Source organism: Panthera tigris, chromosome X, assembly GCF_018350195.1.
Source record: "Panthera tigris isolate Pti1 chromosome X, P.tigris_Pti1_mat1.1, whole genome shotgun sequence".
Classification (NCBI taxonomy): Eukaryota; Metazoa; Chordata; class Mammalia; order Carnivora; family Felidae; genus Panthera; species Panthera tigris.
Window position 1 is genome coordinate 101,050,846 of NC_056677.1, and position 25,224 is coordinate 101,076,069.

Genomic DNA, 25,224 nt, shown 5'->3' on the forward strand with positions numbered 1-25,224 from the left:
GGAATATAGAGAGGCCTTTCACAAGAAATCAAAAATCCAAATGGCCAATAATATATAAAAAGATGCCCATGAAAATACAAGCACCAATAAACTACATACACATACATATCATATTGACAAAAAATTTTAAGTCTGACAATATTAAATGTTAGCCAGGATGTGAAGCAATGTGAACTCTCATACACCTGCTATTGGGAGTATATTTTGAAACAGATTCACAGTTTATAGCAGAGCTGCAGTTTGTCACAATCTAGAACCCAGTGATTCTACACTTAAGTATACATCCTACAAAAATACATGCTTGTGTACACCAAGATACCTATATAACAATGTTTCCATTGGCACTGTTGGTAATAGCTGAAAATTCGAAACAGCAAAACTGTTTATCAGTGCACAAGAGAAACTGTGGTAGACTTATGCAATGGAGCATCTTGTAACTATGAAAATCAAAGAATAACAAATACTTACAAAAACATGAATGCATACTAAAGGCATAAGGTTGAGCAAAAGCAGCCAGATACAAGAAAACACACCCGCTATGATTTCATTTATAAGTAATTCAAGGCACAGGGGCACCTGAATGGCTCAGTTGGTTAAGCACCAACTCTTGATCTCACCTCAGGTCATGATCTCACAGTTCATGAGTTCCAGCCCTGCACTGGGCTCTGTGCTGATGGCGTGCGTGGAGCCTGCTTGGGATTGTGTCTCTCCTCTCTGCCCCTCCCCTGACTGTGTGTGCGCTCTCTCTCACTCTCTCTTTCAAAATTTAATAAATAAACTTTGAAAATTTTTCAAGAACAAACTTAAGCTCACTGGGTAGTAAAACTGTAAATAAGGGGCGCCTGGGTGGCTCAGTCAGTTAAGCGTCCGACTTTGGCTCAGGTCAAGATCTCGTGGTTCAGGAGTTCAAGCCTCACATTCTGTGCTGACAACTCAAGAGCCTGGAGCCTGCTTCGAATTCTGTGTCTCCCTCTCTCCCTGACCCTCTCCCACTTGTACTCTCTCTCTCTCTCAAAAATAAACAAACATTAAAAAAAAAACTAAAGACAAGGAAGAGAAAATCATAAATGTCAGGAAAATGGTTACCATGGAAAGGTAAAAAGTGTGCAATCTGGAAGGGCAGTTATGTTGTCTTGACCTAGGTGAGAGTTACATGGATGTGCATCTTACACTGATTCTTTAAGCTCTACATTTAAGTTTTATGCACTTTTCAATATTTTTTTAATTGCACAATTTAGAAAAAGAAATCTCCTTACTACAAGTTGCACAAGGCTCTAACAAAAAAGAAAACCCATGAATGCGCATGTTTTTTACTTTTAGGTCCAGCAATACTTTTGCCATAATCAATAAAACAAATAATTTTTAAGACTTAGAAAATATGACTCTATATCACACCTAAAGTGAAATATGTCACATCACAATCACCCACAGAGTGGGTGATCATCTACTTTGCAGATTATCTATGCTGGTGCAGCTCACCATTCTGTGTCTTTTTATTATTTCAATACTCCATCATCATGATGAGCAGAGTAAAGCAGTTTAAAGTCAATAAACTTTTCCTAACAACAATTCAGTTGTAGGTCACAAAACCATCTTCAAAATCAAAGAATAAAAAGGCCTTGCCAATGGAGGATAATTATGAGATGAAATCTGCATAGTTTGAAAATCTCATTTAGTTATTAGTTTTTAACCAACTCCTATTTTAAAAAAATAAAAACAAAGAAAAATTTGCAGAGAGCACATTATAAATGGTAAAATAAACTAATTTAAGTTTTACCGCAAGTACTTTCAACTACTTCCCTGGAAAACTAAACAGGCCTTCCAATGTGTTGAGAACAGTGGTTAAGCTTTTAATTTCTCAAAATGTTAAACCTACCACAAGCTTATCTGAAATATAAAGCAAAATCAATCTTCCTTCCAATACGCAACACAGAAATATCTGCTTCAGACAAGCATGAGAAATGTAACCGAAAAATGTCTACCATGTAGCTTTTATGTTAAGAATAAATATATAAGAAAGTGTATCAAGATCGCTTCTGTTAAGAATAAATATATAAGAAAGTGTATCAAGATCACTTCAATACTGGGGCAGCTGGGTGGCTCAGTCGGTTGCATGTTCAACTCTTGATTTTGGTTCAGGTCACCATCCCCCAGCACATGAGATCAAGCCCTGCATTGAGCTGTGTGTGTCAGGCTCTGTGCTAACAGTGTAGAGCCTGCTTGGGATTCTCTCTCCCTCTCTTCTCTCTCTCTGCCCCTCCCTCTCTTTCTCTCTCTCCCTCTCTCTCTCTCTCTCTCTCTCTCTCAAAATAAACATGTAAAAAAAACCAGATCACTTCAATATTTGCTATAAAGTATTAAAACAGTTCCTTGTGATTCTAACTGTCCCCAAAGGTTCAATTCCCTTTAGAAAGTAGTAGTAGGAAACTGGCTTTTGACAGAAGAATGTAATGGAATCAAGTAACCATCCTTCCCTTTTTACCCAGGCTACTAAAAAGCAAGGTCAAATATTCCTTTTTTCTTAATTTTTTTAATGCTTATCATATTTGAGAGAGACAGAGCATGAGCAGGGGAGGGGCAGAGAGAGAGGGAGACCCAGAATCTGAAGCAGGGTCCAGGCTCTGAGATGTTGGCACAGAGCCCGATGCAGACTCCAACTCATGAGCCCTGAGATCATGACCTGAGCCGAAGTTGGATGCTTAACCGACTGAGTCACCCAGGCGCCCCCAAATATTCCTTCTTATGGTGAATGTACTTGCTTATTCACATTTTCAGTAGCTTCATTTTCCATTTGTTTTACTAAGCTTAATGCATATATCTTTCACAATAATCCTTCCAGTGGGAAGGGGGGAATGTCAGTGTTCCCACTTCATCCCACTTAATCCAATGGTACAGCCAATGTTAGACAATTTTAAGAAATACAGTAATTGAAATATAATTCCATCTTGCCAGTCACAAGGCCACATATTCATTAGGATTCAGGTGACAATGTCATCGTGAAGTATTAACTGGCATCCCAAAGATTTACCCAAATTGTGTAAGGAATCACTAATGGTTTATTAGGGTAAGGCAATTCATTTGCATAAGATACTTTTATTTCCCTAGTATAAAACAGTTCTTCCTTAGTTGTAGGAGGAAACTAAACCAGTTGCTAAGAATGTTCCCCCAATCAGAAGATTTGTCCATATTCTTCTCCCTAAGTAATTCACAAATAGAAGATCATCAAGTACATATCCTGAAACAATTCTGTTTCTAAATGCTGCATGTCTTACCACACCTGTTAATCAGTTTTTATATTATAAATTGTAAAGGGAGAACTCCCTAAATTATAAAGGGAGAAAAAAACAAAACTACCTCTAACAGTTACTCACTTAATGTGCATTTTTTTTAATATTTATTTTTGAGAGAGACAGAGTGCAAAGTGAGAAGGGGCAAAGAGAAAGGAGACACAGAATCTGAAGGAGGCTCCAGGCTCTGAGCTGTCAGCACAGATCCTGACGCGGGACTCAAACCCACCAACCATGAGATCGTGACCTGAGCTGAAGCCAGACGCGTAGCCAACTTGAGCCACCCAGGTGCCTCTAATGTGGCTTTAAAAATAATCAAATATTGGGGACCCCTGGGTGGCTCAGCCGGTTAAATATCCAATTTCGGCTCAGGTCATGACCTGATGGTTCCTGGGTTCGAGCCCTACCTGCATCAGGCTCTGTGCTGACATTTCAGAGCCTGGAGCCTGCTTCAGATGCTGTCTGTCTGTCTGTCTGTCTGTCTGTCTGTCACTCTCTCTCTCTGCCCCTCCCCCACTCACACTGTCTCTCTCAAAAATAAACATTAAAAAAATAATAATCAAATATTCTTCCTCAGTCCAAATGATTATTTGATTTCCCTAAAAACCTCCAAATACTTGAGTTCACCAGTTTTTCCACTTTTAAAACAACTTGGTACTATTGTGGAGATGCTGTCTCAGGTCCTTGAGAACAAAGACAGAATCTACTTTCTGTCAAAGAAACTTAAACTGAATGTCTTAGGTTCTTCCAAGGACTCAAGTATTTTGTGAATACTTGAGTATTTAGCTTTCCACCTCACTTGATCCCGCTTTTCAATAAAAAAGGAAAGAGCACAAGCCTGAGCTACTTGAGATGTTATGATCAACATCTCAACGGTGGCTTCACACTGATGTTGATCTGTGCTTCAATTAATTCTTAAAAGCAAAACAACAAAAAAGGCTCAATTTGGTGAAGCAAAGTACTACCTCTACTACCATTACCAGAATAGAAATATAACCCACAAAAATGAATACTGGGCATGCAGTTTCATCTTGAATCATGCAATTATGAAAATGAAAATATTCACTTATGAGGAGGAAAGGGAACAGGAAATGTTTAAAAAAGAACAAAGGTTCCTGCACACAAGTACATTAAATAGCACTCTCTCTACCTTAATATTTAAGCGCTGGAGAATAATTTTTCTAACAAAGAAAGCAATAGCCTAGAAAAATCTCCTGATGTTTGCTACAACATTTTTTTGAAAAATGCATTTCTCTTACCAGGAAAATGGACCAAGACTTATTCTTAACTTGTGAATACAGATCAAAATGAGAAAATAAACGCCAATGAAAACTAAAATACGAAGAAAGGGTTTCAGATAAAACTTCAGCTGAATTTAGAGCATCTTTTGAAGAAAAAAAAAGACCCAACTACCAAGACAAATCTCTTAGAATGATTATTTGCCATAACCGCCCCCCCCACACACACACACACCCCTCCAAAAAATTCAGGTCAGACATTTAATGAACATCCACATGCACTCAGAGAAGTTCTGGAAGGTATAAAATCATTTAGTAGCAGAAGAAAAAGAATGGCAATCACAACACCTGGCAATTAAATTTTAAAAGTTTATTATAATTACCAATGACTAATAAGGTAATATCTAACAAAAATTCTAATATATAAATTCTTAAAAAGAAAAATAATGAAGATCTTCAAACAAACAGATAATATTCAACAAATAAAAATATTTCTAAACTAGACCAAGTATGGACATAAGGCTAACATCTTCCGATTAAGACCCTGGAACATAAATCCTCCAGTAAGGTTGCTTGTGACACAAAAGAATGCTGAGTTCACTGTGTTAATGATTTCTACTAAAACCAGAATTCACCACTGGATCTACCAGTACATCCAAGTTTGTTAGCATAATCGCGGCAAGTCCTATGCTAACATAAAGTTGTCAAGAAACTAATTTCAAAATTAAAGTGATTAAATGTACACATTTAATGTATCTTTCACGTGTGGCAGGATAAATGTATCTTTCACGTGTGGCAGAATTCGAAAGTTTACATTTAGTTGTGAAACTTGTAAGAATAGCTCTAAGTGTTACTAAGAAAGACAACAATTATGTTTTGGTAGTCCTAAGAGTTCTATAATTTATCATCAAAAACATCAGTATCTCTCGAAACAATAGGTTAGCTAGGTGTGTGATGGACCATTCAGACAAGCAAAATAGTTTTTCTTTCCCATGATTACCTAACAAAGCTTATTCTTCAAAGCCAACACTTTCCATCTTAATAGTTGCTTTCCATGAGGCACAATTAAGAAACTGCCCTCTCTGCAAGTTACTAAATGCCCCATACTCTCATGTGTTGCTTTAGCACTATGTTCCTGAAGTTGACTACAACTCCCAAAATATACTGGTAGGAAGTGAGAGACAAGAAATGAACAACCTCATGAAATACACCATGCATTTTTCTTAAAAAGGTAGTTTTCAGTCAAGTTAAAGCTCATCTGCTAATTTACCTCATAATAAACTAAAAACCCACCCAAGACATTATCTTAAATATCGGTCATATTCTAAAAGCCAAATCTCTAAAAGGATTCACTAATACTTTGTTGGCACACTACCTTCATTTTGTTATTAACAGTTCCAGTTGCTGGTTTATATTTAAGAGGCTCTGTTTTCAGACAAAGGAAAGGATTTGGGGTAATATATTTACAACACCATTCATTCTAATAAGATGAAAATGCTAGGTACAAATACTCCAAAGTCAGACTGTACACAACAAAGTTTTCAAAGAAGGGAAAGAGGTCAGATAAATGAAGCCCAAGTACTGGATGGTGATGTATTTGCCTACTTAAAATATTTCATTCTGCCACACAACTAACAACTTTACACTCTTCATATAACAGAATACAATTATAAAACTGACTATACTGATTTGAATTTACTATACTTCAAACTACACTCCTCAAAGCACGGAATAACTACATACAAATAAGCCCTAACAACAGTTTTGAAAAAGCTCTTCAGGAACAATACAGGGAGCATGGATCATGCAAATATACATAAAGTGAAACCAAAATCTCATTTTGACAAGGTATTTCAATCTCCTACATCATTGTTTTTCTCCAACCACTGCCAGTAAGAAGCCAAGCAGAATTTCACCTTCTATCCCTAATACCACTCATTCTAAGGTGAAATAAAACTGTCAAAAACAGCTGGAAGGAGGAAGCTGAGCAATCTATAAAGATGACAGACCCTAAATAACTAAACAAAATAGTGAACTGATTTATCAGTTTGGGGAGATTATCCTAATCTAATACAGATGAAAATAATGGTTTGGTTAGGTAAATTCCCATCCTGCCTTCCCTACACACAAGGGACTCAATAGCTATTTGTTAAACAGCATGTACAAGAATCTGGAACATGTTCCTAACAGTTACAAATGAATGTTTATCAAATAGACTTTTCACTTTATAAACCAATAAGCACTCTAAGCAAACGCCAGGAAGGTGAGGGGGAGAGGGGGAGAGGGGGAGAGGGGGAGAGGGGGAGAGGGGTAGGGAGGCGGGCACGGGGCGGGGGCTGGCGCGGGAGGGTTGAACCAAAATAAATATGAAACATAGTTCCCTCTTCAAGGGTCTCTCAATTCGTTAGAGTACAAGAGTACACAGGAGAAAGTCAAAGACCAATTAACTGCTAACCTGAGTGGTACAGACTTTAAGAGCAAGAGCTGTCCAGAGAAGTTTAAATATCTAAAGATTGGAATAATATTACTTTTAATAGCTATCACTTGAGCACTTACTATAAGCCAAGTGCTTTAGAGGCATTATTTAGTCTTCACAACAATCCTTTGAGTAGAGTACTTATTAATCCCAATTTACTCAAGGGGAAACGGTCAAAGTGGTTAAGGAACTTACCCAAGGTCACTCAGCTAGTTAAGTGGCTAAGACCGCCGCTTACCCAGGAAATACAATTCTAGAGCTCACACTGCTAAGACTTCATAAAGCACTGCGAGTGCGCGCGGAGCGGGGGGTGAGGTGGGGAGGCCATACAGGCTGGCAATATTACACGTTCAAGATCGGGGAACGCGTTCCCCGATTTCGTTCGAAGTAACGAAGTTCCAAAGATTCGTTATCTTATGCACGAGCAACACGAGCAACCGCAAACTAACTAACGGGGGGGGGGGGGGGGGGGGGGGGGGGGAAGACCGCAAAAATGGCCAAAGAGAGTTAATCTCATACAATGTTGAGCTTTAGCTAATAACGCGATTCAGAGAAAGAAATTAGAAATAAGTTACTTGTTTTTGAATCTGGGGTTTATTTTGCTGCTTAAACGATTTCTTTTCTTTTTTTTTTTTTTTTTTCCGAGAGAGCGCAAACTGAAATTTTGGGCGAGGAAACCGCGGGTATGGCAAATTACTGTTTTCTGTATTACCGGGGGGGAAAAAAAAAAAAAAAAAACAAGTTTTATGACTAAAGGAAACGCGTTATTCCAGGTACTCGAGAACCTTGGAGAGTTGCCAAAATTAGTTGCAGTCCCAGGACAAAATGGGGCTTAGGAAACATTTAATGACGAAAGTTGAATCAGACCCGAAATAGCTCTAAAGTGAAAAGACGGAGCAAAGAAATGCCGGTAGGTCTTCGGGGAAAGCGGTAATCCCAGCTACACTTCTCCCACGGCCAGCCGCGCCGCCCGAGGCCGGGACGATCCGAAAGACCGCTCCCCAGGAGGACGAGAGGTGCCAAGCGGGGCTCTTCGCGACGCCCCGGGCATCGCGGCGGCGGGCAGAGAGGAGGGGAAGGAGTCGGGACGGTTCGCCCTCCTCGGACTTCGGGCAGAGGAGGCGCCGGGCTCCAAACTGCGGAGTCGAACGGGTGCAGAATGAAGAAATGGGACAGAGAGACAAAAAGTCCGAACCCCCCCGGCGCGGCCCCGTAAAAAAGAAAGGAGCCAAGTGAGCTCAAGCGAAGAGGGGGACAAAAAGAGACGGAGCTGGAGCGCGGGGACCCGCAGGGGCGAAACGGGAGTTCTGGTAAGAGACTAAAGGAGGACAGCCTACAGCGGGCAACGGGGATTTCGGGGAGGCCAGGGAAGGTAGGAGGTCGGCGGCGGTGACCAGCACCTCTCCTCCCCGAGTTCGAAACTCCTAGCCAACCCTCCACACCCGCCGCCCGGATGGGGGAGGGGGCACATCTTCCCCCCCCAACCTCTCCCCACTTGGGAGAGCACGACTGACGCCCGGGCCCGGCCCGGCCGTGCGCCCGCCTCCAGCCCGGACACTCACAATTCGCCTCTCCCTGATTTCTCCCAGTTCTTTATCCACTCTACGGGAACCACCACAGTTGCGGCCGCCATCTTCCCCTCACTAGTAGCAGAGGCCCGGATGTGTAGCACGCGAGCGAGGGGTCAAAGGGGAGCACCGCCCACGGGGAATGCCGGGAGCTGCGAGTTCGGTTTTCGATTTCCCGCCCCACTTTCCTCCCCACCCGCGGAAACCCGAGGCCCTGCCTCCAACCGGGTGGCTGAGACCCGTGGGTCCCTTTGCAGAGTGACCACGCCGACCGCGCCCCCTACAACCCTTGCCCTGTTGCCCTGGCATCCCTTTAGAACAGGAAAAAGTGCCATCCCCGGGCCGGCTCAGCTTCTCTTCTTCCGTGATACCTACTCCAGGCCACTAATTCAAGCATGTATTTTTCAAGCACCTAATATGTGCTAGGCACTGGGGATAGAGAAGCAATAAGCCATTGTGCCTACCCTCAGCGAGCTCACAGTCTGTGGGAAAGACGAGCATAAGCAGATCAGCTACAATACAGCCTACCAACTGCTGAGAAAAAAGAAATTAATCAGAGAAGAAGCAGCCATTTACTATGTGCTAGGCATTATGCTAATACAAGGGAGACAAGCTAGCGAGGAAGAGAGAAATTGACCCTTGGAAACCCTTGCTGACACCCTACTGTAATCGGCTTCTGTCACTCTAACCTTACACAAGACTAGGGGGCGCAAGTACCATAAGAAACAACTTGTTTACATTACACCGTCTCAAAAGTATCTCCCGACTAAATACTATTTCAAAGGCGAAATAAAAACTTTGCTGTGGGAAAACATGGCGGACTCCGTCCTAACTATGACGAAAATCAGCACGCCCAGAAATGGGCATCATGTGCCTCCTGATAAGGTGCTAAGAAAAACACTAACCAATTTTGTAGCGTTCATCACGCCAAAATTCGCATACCCTGAATTTACTCATGAGGGAGCATCAAACAAACCCATCTTGAGGGACAGTCTACAAAATCACTGGCTTGCTTGCACTCTTCAAAATCGTCAAAGTCACGAAAGACAAAGAGACATACTGAGAAACTCCTCCGGATTAATAGAAACAACAGACAGGACAACTGATCCCCAGCCAGAAAAAGAACATTTTTGTTTTGCTAAAAAGGGCATTATTGGGACAATTGACAAAATTTGAATATCTATAGACTAAGTAATAATATTATATCAATGTAAATTGCATGATTTTAATACTTGTACTACGTTAACGTGGAAGTCCTTGTTTAAGAAAATACTTCGTGGAGTATTTAGAGATAATGGGGCATTACCTTGCAACTTACGCTAAAATGTTTCAGAAGAAAACTGTAGGATGATTAAGCAAATGTAAAATGTTAACATTTGAGGAGTCTGTGTGAAGGACAGGCAGGGATTGTTCCATTTGTGCAACTTTTCAAAATAAAAAGGTTGTAATGATACGTGTTTGGGAGAAATTTTAGAAAATATAGACAACCAAAGGAAGAAATCCTACCACACATATATTAAGGTACGAACTTTAAACTAGTATCTTCTAAATTTGGCAAGTTTCGCCAAATAGACCATGTTTATTTGCGTTGAAAGGCTGTTCAGGGGATAGGCTGTATTCAGAAGTTCTGGGAAAATACTACGTTGTTCATGATTGTTTTTCATCAGCTATATCTAGTCTCCTAATGTCCTGTCTGATTTCGAAATCCTAAAGCCACTCATTAGAAAACATACACCGCTCTGTTTCAAGGACATCTGTTCATAAAAACCCTTTGCCCTTTCAAGGAGGTTCAGAGATTGGAGTGCCCGTTGATCTTTTCATTTTTCATTATTATGGAATATTTTTAAAGTGCACAGAAAGGCATAGTGAATCTTTGTTGTACCATCATCCTCCCTTAAAAAAATGTAAAATCATTATTACAGGATGGCTTCGGTGCTATCCTGCTGCTTATGTATACTTCACTCTATAATCTATAGCAGTGGGCACTATCCACATGTGAGTCCAGGTAACTCTTTGCAGAGGACAGGGAGGATCCTGTGCATTGTAGATTATTTAGCAACATCCTCCCTGGCCTCGACCCGCTAGATGTCAGTAGAACCTCCCTCCCTCCCCCCCCCCCCCACCCCCACTCCCCACACACCAGTTGTTAAAACAATATCTCCAGACATTGCAAAATGTCTCCTGCGGTACAAAATAACCCCCTGTTGAGAGCCACTGACAACATTCTGCTGTATCGTGGTTTACCTTGCCACTTTATCGCAGTGATTTCTCCTTCCAAACGCTGAACTGTGTGCAGTATGTGTACCATTCAGTATGCCACAAATATGATATGACCTGACTGCAGTGATGCCCTTTGGAGCCTTGATCTTCCCTTCTCCCAGAGTCTGCAGAACTAATTTTCCATGTTATGATGACTCCTTTAGGGATTCCTCAGAGCCAGTTGGCTGTTTGTGCCATAAGATTGCAAAGCTATCATATCTTTTGCATCTTTGTTGTTGGCTTGCCTGTTCTTTGCTATCAGTGTCTGGTATTGTCTCGGCAGCTGAGAGTACTGTTCACTGGGGATGTCACCGGCTCCTGGATACCAATGGACTAGGCAGGGACCGAGGTCTGTGGTGAAGGCTAGGGATTAGGTAGTTTCAATGTTGACAGTCTGATGCATGGAGTGATAGGTTAATTTTAGGTCATTGTAAGGTAAAGCAAAACAAGACAAAATAGATAAAATAATGGAAGAATGAATGCAAAAACTGTAGCCTTTGTGGAATTGTCCCCTGGAGTGCTGTGTATCAGTATTGGATTTCTATTAACTGAAGACTTAATTATGTTAAATATGCATATTAAAATATCTAGGATAACCACTAACATAGGATATTATATACCTTCCAAACTACCAGAGGGGGGAAAATTGAAAGAGAGAGAAAAAAAATCAATCAATTCCCAAAAAAGGCAAGAAAGGAGAAAAAACATTTTGGAAAAGTGGGACAAAGAATAGAGGAAGATGGTAGGTTTAAACTTAAATATATCAATAACTGCATAAAATGTAAATGAACCAAATGCTCTAGTTAAAAGTAAAGATTATCAGTCTGCATTTAAAGAAGTCTAGCTATTTTTAAGAGGCACCCCTAAAACACAGGTACACAGTAAATTTGAAAGTAAAAACGATGGAAAAAATACACCAGGCAAATACTATGATCAACAAAAATTAAGCTGTTACAGCTAGATTAATATCACACAAAATAGACTCCAGGGGAGAATAATTACTAGATTTAAAGGTTATAAGGGGCGCTTGGCTGGCTCAGTCAGTAGAGCATATGTCTCTTGATCTTGGGCTTGAGGTTCAAGCCCCAGGTTGAGTGTAGAGATTACTTAAAAATAAAATCTTTTAAAAATACTGAAAAATAATAAAGACGTTTACAATATATTGATAAAATTTTCAATTCAACAGAAAAAAAGAAATAATCCTAATCTTGAATGAACTCAACAGCTTTGAATATATGAAACAAAACTTAACAGAACTACAAGGAGAAATAGACAAATCCACCACCAGAGTGAGTCTTTAATTTATCTCTCTCATAAATTCATAGATGAAGCAGACAAAAACTCAGGAAAGATGCAGAAAATTTAAATATCAAATAAGTTTGTTCTAGTAGATACGCAGAAAACACTGTACCTAGCAACTAGAAAATAAACATTCTTGGGGCACCTGGGTGGCTCAGTTGGTTAAGCATCCAAATTCGGCTCAGGTCATGATCTCGCGGTTTGTGGGTTCGAGCCCTGTGTCAGGCTCTGTGCTGACAGCTCAGAGCCTGGAGCCTGCTTCTGTTTCTGTGTCTCCCTCTCTCTCTGCCCCTCCCCTGCTTGCACTCTGTCTCTGTCTCTCTCTCTCAAAAATAGATAAACATTTTAAAAACATTTTTAAAAAGAAACATTCTTTACAAGAACATGTGAATGAGCCACCATGTACAGATTGTTCACTGATCAAAAGCACCTAGCCAAGGGGACAAGTGGGGGTCAAAACCCATCCCATGCTCCACTTGCTGAACCACATGCTCAGGTGTGGTGCTACATCCATCTGGAAGAAAGAGCATATTTTCCTAATTCACACAAAAGCAATATGTCATCTAGTGGTGGTCCAGTGCATGGAACATTTGTGAAAGTTAATCATACACTAGGTTAAAAAAATGTCAACACATTTCAAAGAAATCAGTCTCATACATTTCACATTTTGTGACCACACTGCAATTAAATTGGAAACCAATAACAAGAAAGAAGATAAAGAAAACATCTATGTTTGGGGGCGCCTGGGTGGCTCAGTCGGTTGAGCATCCGACTTCGGCTCAGGTCACGATCTCGCGGTTCGTGAGTTCGAGCCCTGCGTCGGGCTCTGGGCTGATGGCTCAGAGCCTGGAGCCTGCTTCCGATTCTGTGTCTCCCTCTCTCTCTCTGCCCCTCCCCCGTTCATGCTCTGTCTCTCTCTGTCCCAAAAATAAATAAAAGTTAAAAAAAAAAATTAAAAAAAAAAAAAAAAGAAAACATCTATGTTTGGAAATTTAAAAACATACTTGAAATCACATGTCAAATCATACTAAAAATTAGGAAATACTTAACAACAATAATGGAAACATTACATATCAAAAATGATAGGGGCACCTGACTGGCTCAGTCAGTAGAGCAAGTGACTCTTGATCTCAGGGTCATGAGTTCAAGCCCCACGTTGGGCATAGAGCCTACTTAAAAAGAAACAAAGAAACAAAGAAACAAAGAAAGAAACAAAGAAACAAAGAAAGAAACAGAGAAAGAAACAAAGAAAGAAACAAAGAAAGAAACAAAGAAAGAAACAAAGAAAGGGAAAGAAACTAATTTAAAAATGATGGTTTGCAGCCAAAGTGGTATTTAGAAAGAAATTTATGTCATTAAACCTTCGTATGAAGCAAGGCTGGAAATTAAAAAGCTAAGCATCCAATTTAAGAGTTACAAAAACAAAAACAAAACAAAAAGAAGTTACAAAAACAATAACGGAGTAAATGAAAGCAGAAATAAAGACATTTTAAAATAACAAATGTTAATAAAAAAAAGAAAATTGCCAATACAAAAGATCAATAAAACCAAAAATTGGCTGGTTGAAAAGTCTAATAAAACTGATAAACCTTGGGGCGCCTGGGTGGCTCAGTCGGTTAAGTGTCTGACTTCAGCTCAGGTCACGATCTCGGGGTCTGTGAGTTCAAGCCCCGCGTCGGGCTCTGGGCTGATGGCTCAGAGCCTGGAGCCTGCTTCCGATTCTGTGTCTCCCTCTCTCTCTGCCCCTCCCCCGTTCATGCTCTGTCTCTCTCTGTCTCAAAAATAAATAAACGTTAAAAAAAAAACAAAAAACAAAAAAAACCTGATAAACCTCTGTAAAGACTAATTACAAAAACGGGAGAAGATATATATATATATACACACACACACACACACACACAAATATTAGGAATTATACACACACACACACACACACACACACACACAAATATTAGGAATTGTATCAGTTGGGTTTATGACAAGAAACAACATACTCAAAGTGGATAATTAAGGACAGCTTTGTTTTTTTTTTTTAAGATTTTATGTTTACGTAAACTCTACACCCAACATGGGGCTTGAACTTAAAACCCGAGATCAAGAGTCGCATGTTCCACCAACTGATCCAGCCAGGCGCCCCTGAAGACAGTTTAATGAAGGAACCACGCACAAGGATGTGAGCAGGATTAAGGGAAATCAACAATGGATAGTGAAGCACCTCAGGGCTAGCAACACGGGAAGACATTAGCACCCCCAAATCTAAAAGGGCAAGGAGAGGGAATGGTTACCAAAACCTAAGGAAATAAGGAAAAATTAAAATAAAATAAAATAAAATAAAATAAAATAAAATAAAATAAAATAATAAGGAAAGGAACATTCAACAGGAACTGTGGCCTTCTGCAGAGGAATCATTGCCACGTCACATCCCTTTACGGAGGGAATGTGGGGAATAAATTCCCTGACCTTTCTCTCCTTCCACCACTCGATCTCCTATTGATACTTCCCATTGGCCGATAGCTACTAAAAGCTGTAATGTGGGGGAGCCTGGCAAATGCAGTTAATATGGGTCAGGGGAGAGAGCAGGTTGGAGAAGGGTATAAAGTGAATCTTGAAAGGGAAAACAGAATTCCCAGCATTGACCATTCCTTTTGCCCCTCCACACCACTCTTGCCCTTTGTCCAGATGAAAAACCCATGCCCTCAAATGGAATGTACAAATTCCTATCAGCTACTGTACCATTGCAGGGGGATGACAATTCATTCATACTCCCACATGAAATCTAAAATATTAATGACCACTGGTACTTTTCATATAAAGTGGAAGGGAAAGGGGGCTCTAAACATAAAACATAGTTGTTATAGTTCCTGCTTCTGTAGCTGGAAGGAGGCACTAAGTTGATAATCGTTGCTTCAATTTTTCTGCCACCCACTCCACGTTTCCCTTACCTTCCATCAGCATCTCAGTAGCACAGGATACGTTCCCTGGTGGAGTGGCCTAAACCTTCATCCCCACAGGATCTGAGTCCTTATAATCTTACCTTGACCGGGTTACCAGTTTTCGTTGACTGGTACTATTGAGCAAGGGAGTGATAAGAGTCACCCCAGCGAAGTCCATGGGTGCTAGACATAGTCCTCCTTGCTATTGTATAGTAACAATCTAATCTGCCTTTGGTGATCATGATGGACCACCCGGGTCTATACAATGAACCCATTGTCTGCCTGTTAGTTAAGCAGCATGAAGAACACAAAATGGCCAGAAGGCAGTGTCAGTTTCCAAAACATCAGAATCCTCAGGCATCCTCTGGTGGAAGCATCTCTTCCTCCAGCATTAGAACCTCTTAACCCACTGAGTCCAAGATGTAGGGATGGGAAGTAAATATTTCTTCAGGGAGAGGGGTCAATCCCACCTCCACCTATCGAATCCTGGACCCATACATTCTGGCTACAAAGGAGATGATATGATATATTGGCCTCTGGTTTAAAGTATATACTAGGCTCTGTAGGACAGCCCCCAAACTTGCAGGCTATGGCACCATAACTGAGCCTTCCACAGGAAATTTCACCATTCTGTCAAGCCAGGTATTCCTAGGTGATGAAACATATGATAAGACAAATGAATTCCATGGTGATGAGCCCATCGCCACACTTCCTTCAAGCTAAGCTGAGTTCCTTTGTTGGAAACAATGTTGGGTGGGATACCATGGTGATGAATCAGGCATTCTGTGAGTCCACATGGTGGTGCTGGCAAAAGCTCTGCAAGAATGAAAAAAGCAAATTCATATTCAGAATGTGTATCTATTCCTGTGAAGACAGTCGGTGCCTCCTCCGTGATGGAAGGGGTTCAGTGTAACCAATCTGCCAACAGATGACTATCTGGTCCCCCCAGGGAATGGTGCCATGCTGGTGCCTCAGTGTCTGGTCTCTGCTGATAAGCAGATTACCAATTCAAAGTGATAGTAGACAGATCAGCTTCAGGGAGGGAAGACCCCATATATACACCCCACCCCAGCTGCCACAGCCATTTTGTACGTGGGTCTACTGAGCAAGCACTATGGTAGCCAGAGAGGCTAAAATCAACAGAATAGGTTATCTTAGCCACCTGATTCCTGAGAGCCTCTTCCATGGTGGATGTCCTCTGGAGGCAATTATATGAAACACAAATCTCTTCACACTCTGGCCCATTTTAATAGGCCTGTGCATATACATTTTTCTTAGGCCTCCTTATCACCAAATTCCTATCTAGTTCTTTCCACATTCTTCACCATCCAGTCAACATGTTAGACTCTGCCCCTGAGTCAGTCTACATCAATATATTAGGCTGTTTCTTCTTCCACCAAAGAAGACAATCAGATGTACTACTTGGGAGGATTTTCTGTCTTTAGGGACCATCCCTGAGTGGGTCTGCCAGCCACCTATGACTCACTTCTACCAGTTGCCAGCCTACCATGAAGACCCATCTATAAAGCCATACGCCTACATTTTCTCGCTCCGTTAAATGGTTATAGAGAACTCTTCTTGAGGCCATAGGTATGATGCAAAGGCAGCCAGGTAGTAGGAGCAAGTACCATGTGAGCCTGAGCCATTTCTTCATTCACTTTTACCTTCCCGATTTTCTGAGACCTGATTTCAAACACAGTTCCCATTGAACAATGGAATGCTGCTGCACATGGCCACTTGATGACTGAGTGGATTAGACAATACCCATTTCATAATGGCCAGTTCAAGTCACATAGTCTCCTGTGTCCCATGGTCAGTAATTCAGTCACTATCAGGGCCTGGCAGCAATAGAGGCATTGCCTTTCAAAGGGAGAATCACTGTCAATTAAGGAGAGCATGGCCTTACTTCAACGCCCTAAGAGTCTGTGCCAGGAGGCTTCTATTGAGGCTTCATAGAACATCTGTACCGCAGACTCATATTTGTTGCTGAGGCTTTTCTTGCTTCAGATCCCACTCAAAACTGGCAGCCTTACAGGTAAGTCAGTAAATGGGTTAGAGCAGCATGGCCAAACATGGTATGTGTTGCCTCCTAAATCCAGAGGGGTCCATCAAGTATTGGTTTCTTTCTTTGTGGTGGGTGGTGCAAGGAAAAACAACTTATCTCTTACTTTAGAAGAGATATTCTGACATTCCCCAGATCACTGGACCCCTAGAAAGGTCATCCACGTAGCAGGCCCCTGAACTTTCACAGGGCTCATTTCCTATCCTCTGGTCGTAAGGCATCTAGAACACTTGATTCTTCTTGCCCCTCAGATTCATTAGCATAATGCCACAAATGTAATGGATCGGTATTATGCCTGTGGAATAAAAAGACAACTTCCTTCTGGACTAGATTATGACAGAAAACAGCATGGTTGGAGGTAGCCCTGAGGTAAGAGAGTGAGTGCAAACTATTTCTGATTATCTCTGCTGATGATAGTTGCTGGGTCAGTAGGTGCCAGAGGCTGGGTTGATTTGATCCGGTAAAGATACCACATTAAGAAACACGGTTTCATTGGAGTCGCAACCCGATCAATTTAACAATAATTCACAAGTATTCTCCAAAACTTATATGCCTTTTCCCACAGGCCGAACAGGCAAGTTATACAGGGGCATGTGGTTGGAGTCATCAGTTTCATTGTTCAAGTCTTTGGTGGTGGCTTCTATCTCTTCAGTTGCCTCAGGAATTTGGTGTTGCTTTGGTTAACTTTCTTGGCAGTACAGGTGAAAGGAGAGAGGCATACCGTTTCAGGGGATAGTACTTCACCTTTCCTATAATAAGAGCCCTCCCTCCATGGATCATGAGTCAGAAAAATAACGTGTGGTGATTTGGCCAAGATGGGTCCAAGTTCCCACTGAAATGAACTCAGACCAAGACCTAATCTATCACCTGACTCCATAAGTCCCCACTCTGGACATGAACCACAATGGCATCCTGTGGTTCCAGTAATTACATCAATTCAGAGCCAGAATCTTATAGACCTCAGAAGATTCTGGATTTTTTTTTTTTTTACCCTGGTCATGGCCTCCTAGTAAATGACTACAGGCCCCAGTCTGAGGAAAACTTGGGAGGAGATTTGCGGTATACATCTGTGATAGATTACAGTAAGGTCCCTTCTCAAAGAGATCTCTCCTCGCCTTAATGAAGAGCTCCAGATCTGTGGACTGGCTTAGTAGATCAGGGAACAGAGTAAGAGTTCAAGAGTCTGCAACATTTTTGCCCACCAGACTTAGAATTTTTCTGCTTCTCTATATCACATCTATTTCATTCCCAGAAAATTCCATAATCGCTCACTGCAACAGACGGAAGTCAAAACACTCTATCATTGTGTTTTATGAGAGTTGCACCCACTTTAGTTCCGACAGTTAAGTGCCATCACCGAGACTCTACTCTTTAAGACCCCACTATTCTTATTGAAATCAGGGTGTCCAGTTCCACTGAAGCATCTCCTACTATCATCTCTGGCCTACAGAAGATATTCCATAAAGCTTTTCAGTAATACTGGTGCTCCCCTCACCAATATATTTCTTAATGCCTTAGTGAAGAGTGTCCTCCCAGTAGAGTGACCAACTGACCCGAATTTTCTTGGTACTGTCACAGTTTTAAAACTGAAAATCCCACAGCCCAGGAAACTCTACTGCAGTCTATGAGTATAGTTAAGAAGTAGGCACTGAGCAGATTGCACATCATAGATCCACTTCAGGGATCTACGGGCCTACAGGCTACACTGAAATCCAATGATTCTTATTGGAGCAGAGGCAATGAATTGTTGTGGGGGCTGGTCCTGAGGAGAATCAGTATTTCTTGTGAAGCAAACACCCCAATGGAAGTCACCAAGTGGTTTTTATGCAGAGGAAGGGCTGGTACCATTAGACAAAGGATGTATGATTGCTTCTACTGGCAAGGAAGGTTCAGGGAAATGTGGAGGCAAAATTTTTCTCAACCTCTTCTGTTTATGCCCAAATATTTCCACCCAATGTGTTAAGGTTCTATTCTTTCCCCAGGAGTGCCCTTCGGTTAACCTAAGAGTTCTAGCAAGGCCATATGTTTAATTGATGCTGTACCTCTGCAACATTTATAATCAGCCCCTGAGCATGATCTTCAGGCATATCTCTCCTACAGTTCCAGGAGAATAAAGACTACTTGAATGGTGACATTGAGGCTCTTTGATTTTCCACTATGATCTGTGTTGTGCATTCAAGGCTTTCCATTTGTCCTCTTTTCTGTATAAGCTCTCTACGGTCATCAGAAGCAGTTAGCCCTAGCCACATCCTTTGCAATCATTGCTGTCACCATAGGGACTAAGTGCTCTAGCCACTTGATTTCCCAAAGCTTTGCCCTCCACTTGTATTCCATTTCAAGCCACCATCACTGATAATTTGAGTAATCATCATTCAGCGCATGCCACGCATTACAAGTGTCTCATTTTCCCCTAGAAAAGAGGTTGTCACAGATTGCATTCTTTAGGAAGCCAAAGCTGAAATTGAGTTAGGATGCAAAGCATTTACTGGAGAGCGAAACCTGTGAAGCAAATGAGGAGGCGGTAGCCCTGGGCAGAGGCAGTACAGGCAGGCAAAACAAACCCAAATCCAAACTATGTATCAATCCCATTAAAGACAACTCACTGTCCCTTCCAAGGTGGAAGGGGTCTGAGGTAATCCAGACCATAAGGTGGCTGGCTAGCGTCCCTTTAGTCGCTAGCACTATATACGGGACCCACCACTGGTCTCCCCTGTTGGCTTCTTGGGCACCCAGCAGGGGTAGTAGCTAACTCAGCCTTGGGGAGGGGAAGCCCATGCCCCTGGGCCCATGCATTGCTTCCCTCCCTGCTCGCATAACCACCTATTCCGGGGCCCATTGCACAAGTATTGTGGTGGCCAAGGAGAAGTTTGGCTTCTGGTTGGTTTTGAATCTACTCTGAAATGGATGTTCTTTGGTGAATATTAACGTGAGATGAAGATATGCACACTTTGAGCCAACCCCAGGGGCCCATCTTCATATCTCTTTGCCAGACACCCTTGTCACTGGTATTTCAGCGTTGTTCTTTCTATGCCTCCAGTGAGACAAGATACTTGCCAGTCTTCAGGATTCACTGTGCATTCGTATATCAGGGCTTCATATCCCTCCGTACAAAATGAATGACTGAGGGTACTGCCCATTGGAATGACTTCTCTTCAGCAGATAGGGAAGGGGGCAAAAGAAATGGGCAAGCACTTCACAGAAGAGGCCAAATGAATGTAACCGGAGAAATGCAAAATAATAGCACACTACATACACATTATGCCACCAGATTGCTGACAATTCAAATTTCAGTGTCCATATATGAAGTTTTATTGGCACACAGCCGTGCTCATTCATTTCCATATTGTCCATGGCTGCTTTCCCACTACACTGGCAGAGTTGCACAGTTGCATCAGACTGTGTGGCCCACAAAGCCAAAAGTGCTTACTGTCATCCCCTTTTCTAGACAGTCAAGTTGAAGAAAAATTTAAGTTAAATTAAGGTAAGTTAAACACAGCATTTCAGTGTTTCTATCTTATTCAGAACATTCTTAGGAGCAGCATAGAGGAAAGAATAAGGAAGAGTTAGCCTCTTTCTATTTGGAAAAGATCCCTAGGAAAAAGAGCCAGGGAGTGCTGCCTAAAAAACAACAGCAAAGGGGCGCCTGTGTGGCTCAGTCGGTTGAGCGTCTGACTTCGGCTCAGGTCATGATCTCCCAGTTCGTGGGTTCGAGTCCCGCATCCGGCTCTGTGCTGACAGCTCAGAGCCTGGAGCTTGCTTCAGATTCTGTGTCTCCTTCTCTCTCTGTTCCTCCCATGTTCGCGCTCTGTCTCTCTCTCTCTCTCTCTCTCTCTCTCTCTCTCTCTCAAAAATAAATAAAGATTAAAAAAATTATAAAAAACAACAACAGCAAAGTCAGTGGTTCTCAGATTTGAGTGGGTATTGGAGTCACCTGGAAGGCTTGTTAACAACAGACTGCTGGGCCTTACTCCCAGGGTTTTTGACTCGGTAGGTCTGGGGTGACACTTGCGAATTTGCCTTCCTAACAAGTTCCCAGGTGATGCTGATGTTACTGGTCTGGAGACCACACTTTGAGAACTGCTGGGTGGCTCAGTCAGTTAAGTGTCCAACTCTTGATTTCGGCTTGGGTCACAATCTTATGGTTTGTGAGATGGAGCCCCGCAGCGGGCTCTGAGCTGACAGCCGGGAGCCTGCTTGGGATTCTCTCTCTCTCTCTCTCTCTCTCTCTCTCTCCCTCTCCCTCTCCCTCCCCTTCCCTTGCTATCTCTCTCTCTCTCTCTCAAAATAAATAAACTTTAAAAAAAAGTGATTCCTAAACTGAGGCACTTTGGCAACCTGCATCAGAATCGCCTAGATCCTTGGCCTCATGGCACTTATGTTCAAGTGGAGAAGCAATATAATAAACCATTAAACAAGGAGCACCTGACTGTAGAGCATGTGACTCTTGATCTGGGGGTTGTGACTTCGAGCCCCATGTTGGGGGTAGAGATTACCTAAATAAATAAACTTAAACAAATAAACAATTAAACAAATAGATACATAATGTCATATAAAATAAAGTGGATCAAGGGAATGGAGAGTGGTATAGGGCATGCTATTTAAGACAGGGTGGTGAAGTCAGGCCCTCTCTAAGAAGGTGACATTGGACAGAGACTTAATGAAAGGGGAGAGCAAGCTATTAATATGTTAACATAAATGTTAATTAATATCAATATGTTAATATGTGAGGGAGGAGTATTCCAGACAGAAAGAACAATCAGTGCAAAGACCATGAGACAGGAATGTGCTTAGTGTGTGTTCCCAGAACAATTCAAAGCCAAGAATTAGACTCTTTGTTCTTTCTGGTTCCTTGTGTTCTTCCCTCCCCAGGGCAATAAGGTTCGTTTATTCTCTATCACACAAATGGGGTCATATGAGACATGCTGTTCGGCAACTTGCATTTTCCCCCGGTGATAAATAACGAACATTCTTTCATGTCACCGCATTTAAGATTGGTGTCATTATTTACAAAGGCTGAATATTCCTTTGTAAACATGGAGCAGGGGTTTACTTTTTAAAAAGTCAGTTATTTGTATAACCAGTTTCCTACAGACGAACAGATTGCTTCCAGTTCCTGGCTATGACCCAGAAAATGCTATGGTATACTTTTGTGTGTGTGTGTGTGTGTGTATCTATGAACTTGTTCATGCATTCCTTTATGCACCAAAAATTTACTGAGCTGCTACTATATGTTAGGTATGACATTATATGCTGAAAATACAATGGTGAGCCAAACAGATATGGTTCTTGCTCTCGTGGAAATAGGATCTATGAGGGGAGAAAATCATGCAAGAAATATGTAATTACAAACTTTGAGAAGTGCTAGTATGGCCGACACTGTTGCTCAGCTAACCCACCTCCCACTCTCGAGCCTCCTTCTAGCTGGAATTTTGGGCAATGAGACAAAAGTGGGTTGTGGTAGGCAAATCATGGTCCCCTCGATCATATCCTAATCCCCAGAGCCTATGCATATGATAGGTTACGTGGCAAAAATTCAGGTTGCAGATGGAATTCAGCTTACTAATCAGTTGACCTTAGAAGAGGGCTGACCCGGTTGGGCCCAATGTAATTACAAGGATCCTTAAATGTGGCACGGAGGGCTAAAAAGTCAGAGAAGGTATGATAACCAAAGCAGAGTGGCAGTGATATGATGGCTGGCCGTGAAGTCAGAAGGGGGCCACCAGTCAAGGAATACAGGCACCGTCTGGCAGGTGGAAAAGGCAGGGAAACTAATGCTCTCTTAGAGCCTCCGGAAGGAATGCAACCCCATCAACACTGTGGGTTAGCCTAGCAAAACCCACTTCAGACTTCTGACACCCAGAACTGGAAGATAATAAGTTTGTGTTGTTTTAAGACTCTACATTGGGGTGCCTGGGTGGCTCAGTTGGTTAAGCGTCCAACTTCAGCTCAGGTCACGATCTCACAGTTCGTGGGTTCGAGCCCCGCATCGGGCTCTGTGCCGAGAGCTCGGAGCCTGGAGCCTGCTTCGGATTCTGTGTCTCCCTCTCTCTCTGCCCCTCCCCCACTCACGCTCTGTCTCTCTCTGTCTCAAAAATAAATAAAAACATTAAAAAAATTTTTAAAAACAGCAACAAAAAAAGACTCTACATTTATGGAGATTTGTTATGGCAGGCATAGGAAACTAATGCGTGGGTTCTACGGGAAAACTTTTGCTGTCCTGACACAAGTCAGTCCCTTCCTCTCCTTCCCTATTCTTGCCTTGAATGGGAAGCTGTAAAGGTCATCTAGTGACACTGAGGGAAAGGCCAAGAGAACTGCAAAGCCATCAGCCCCGATACTGTTGAACTGCTGAACAAACGCCAGCAGCCCCTACTTCCAGCCTTCTAGCTCTATGAGGGAAAAAAAACCCCACAGACGCACACTTTTCAGCTCTTGTATTTATTCAGTTACATGCAGACAAAGCGTCTCTGAGTGATAAGTCAGTATAAGCAACTATGAGACAATATCCCAGAGACCTAACTCGATCATGACATGTAGACACAGTGGACTTTTTTTTCTGTTCACCATCCAATTCCCAGTGTGTCCAGCACTGGTGGGCTGTACCCCCCACTTCAAAGTCTAAAGGAGGAAACCTTTCATCTCCCTGCCCCTTGGCAGCCAGTACACAGGGCCCGCGCGCTCCTTGACCAGAAAAAGGACACAGTGTGTATAAAGAAAAGGTTCACATCCTGTGTCCGATGCTTCTCCCACTATCCCCTAGGCACTCATTGTTTCTGTTTCAGTGACTTCTTACTGTGAGCACCTGCGACTGTGCCCGAGGACTTTTTGGCCACAGAGTGTGCTTAGCCAGAAGTGGCAAGGAGTTAAGGTCCATAGGAGCAGACGCATCAGTGATGAGCATGAATATAGGAAAAATATCCCAGCTTCCTTGTTTCCCGGGTGGAAAACCCGAGGCATGTTCTATTTTGTCTTCCTGAGGTCCCAATAGAATCAACTCCCGGCTTCCCACAGCGCTGACCTGCTCATAAACAGACCCTGTATTGTTTTCCATGTCTTCCCTATCTCACTTCCCCACTTCCCTCCGTGGATTCCTGGGGTTGCCTTCCAAATAAACCACTTGCTCTCAACAATTTATCGGAGGGTCTGTTTCATCCAAAGTAAGACAATCAGTACCAAAAGTGGTCTTTTGAAGTGGACCTTCAGGATGGGATTCTTGAATTGGATTACCTGTACAGCATATGAATACAAAGACCTCATTACTTCCGGTAAGTAGAGTGGTGGCAGTCCCTGGCATGTTGTAGAATTACAATTGATGAGACTTTCACCTATGCTGGATTGGGATAGGACACAAATGGAAGGAAATGCACTGGTTCATGCAATAGCGCCAGCCCTTGAAAGATGAAAACTGAGAATCAGGGAGTTGGTTTGCTGTTATCGATGGCCTTAGAAACGCTAAAGAAAGCAGATGACGGGTTTGGTCAGCCAATCACTAAGTTCAGGAACAGTATGGAAGCAGAAGGCCTCCGTGGGAACTTTGATCTCTTCCAGACCCAGATTTGATTGTGAGGGCAGTAAAGTTACACAGGAGGAGGATGCTTGTCTTTCTCAAGATCTGCCCCCACTTCCGCATATTTCTTCTAGAGACAGAGAGCTAGGGACAATTCTTAGTATGGCCCAAGCAGGGAAATACCATTTCTAGTAGGAGATAAAAGAGATTATTCACTGAACAGTTGTAGGACTTGATGAATATACAGTTGCTGGAATTGAGACAATAAACCCGGGAATGGATCTTGAGGGTCCTGAACCAGGGAAGAATATAGCACTGGATATGGAAGAGTGTATTGATATCGGAACAATCTCCCATGACTCAGGATTTCACATCCTGGCAAGGACACACAGAGTCCGTCCTAGTATGCTGCTGGAATGGCTCCTTGAAACTTGGAAAAATCAAAGCCTGTATAGTAAATGAAGTGGAGTTGTTGGAATTGCCTTGACAGAGTACTGAGAGAAGAGGCAAAAAGCTCAGAGGGATGGGCAAACTAGAGTGGCTTTCTTACGTAAGACCAGAAAACACACTAGTTGATGGTGTCCCCTGGCAGGGC

At 42.3% G+C, this 25,224-nt stretch overlaps 1 protein-coding gene and 1 long non-coding RNA gene across 12 annotated transcripts in view; one reads left to right on the forward strand and one right to left on the reverse strand.

Moving 5' to 3' along the window:
- THOC2 (THO complex 2) overlaps positions 1-8,677 on the reverse strand; it is a 111,193-nt gene extending 102,516 nt beyond the window's left edge. For all 11 annotated transcript variants that reach the window (XM_042975096.1, XM_042975095.1, XM_042975090.1 and 8 more), the window contains exon 1: positions 8,564-8,677. In XM_042975096.1, coding sequence (XP_042831030.1) covers positions 8,564-8,634 — 71 coding nt within the window. In that variant the 5' untranslated portion in view covers positions 8,635-8,677. The remainder of the gene's footprint in view (positions 1-8,563) is intronic.
- On the forward strand, positions 8,156-10,020 carry LOC122235472. The gene is made up of 2 exons (XR_006213554.1): positions 8,156-8,311; positions 8,591-10,020. It is a non-coding gene; the product is annotated as an uncharacterized LOC122235472 (long non-coding RNA).
- Positions 10,021-25,224: the final 15,204 nt, after the last annotated feature.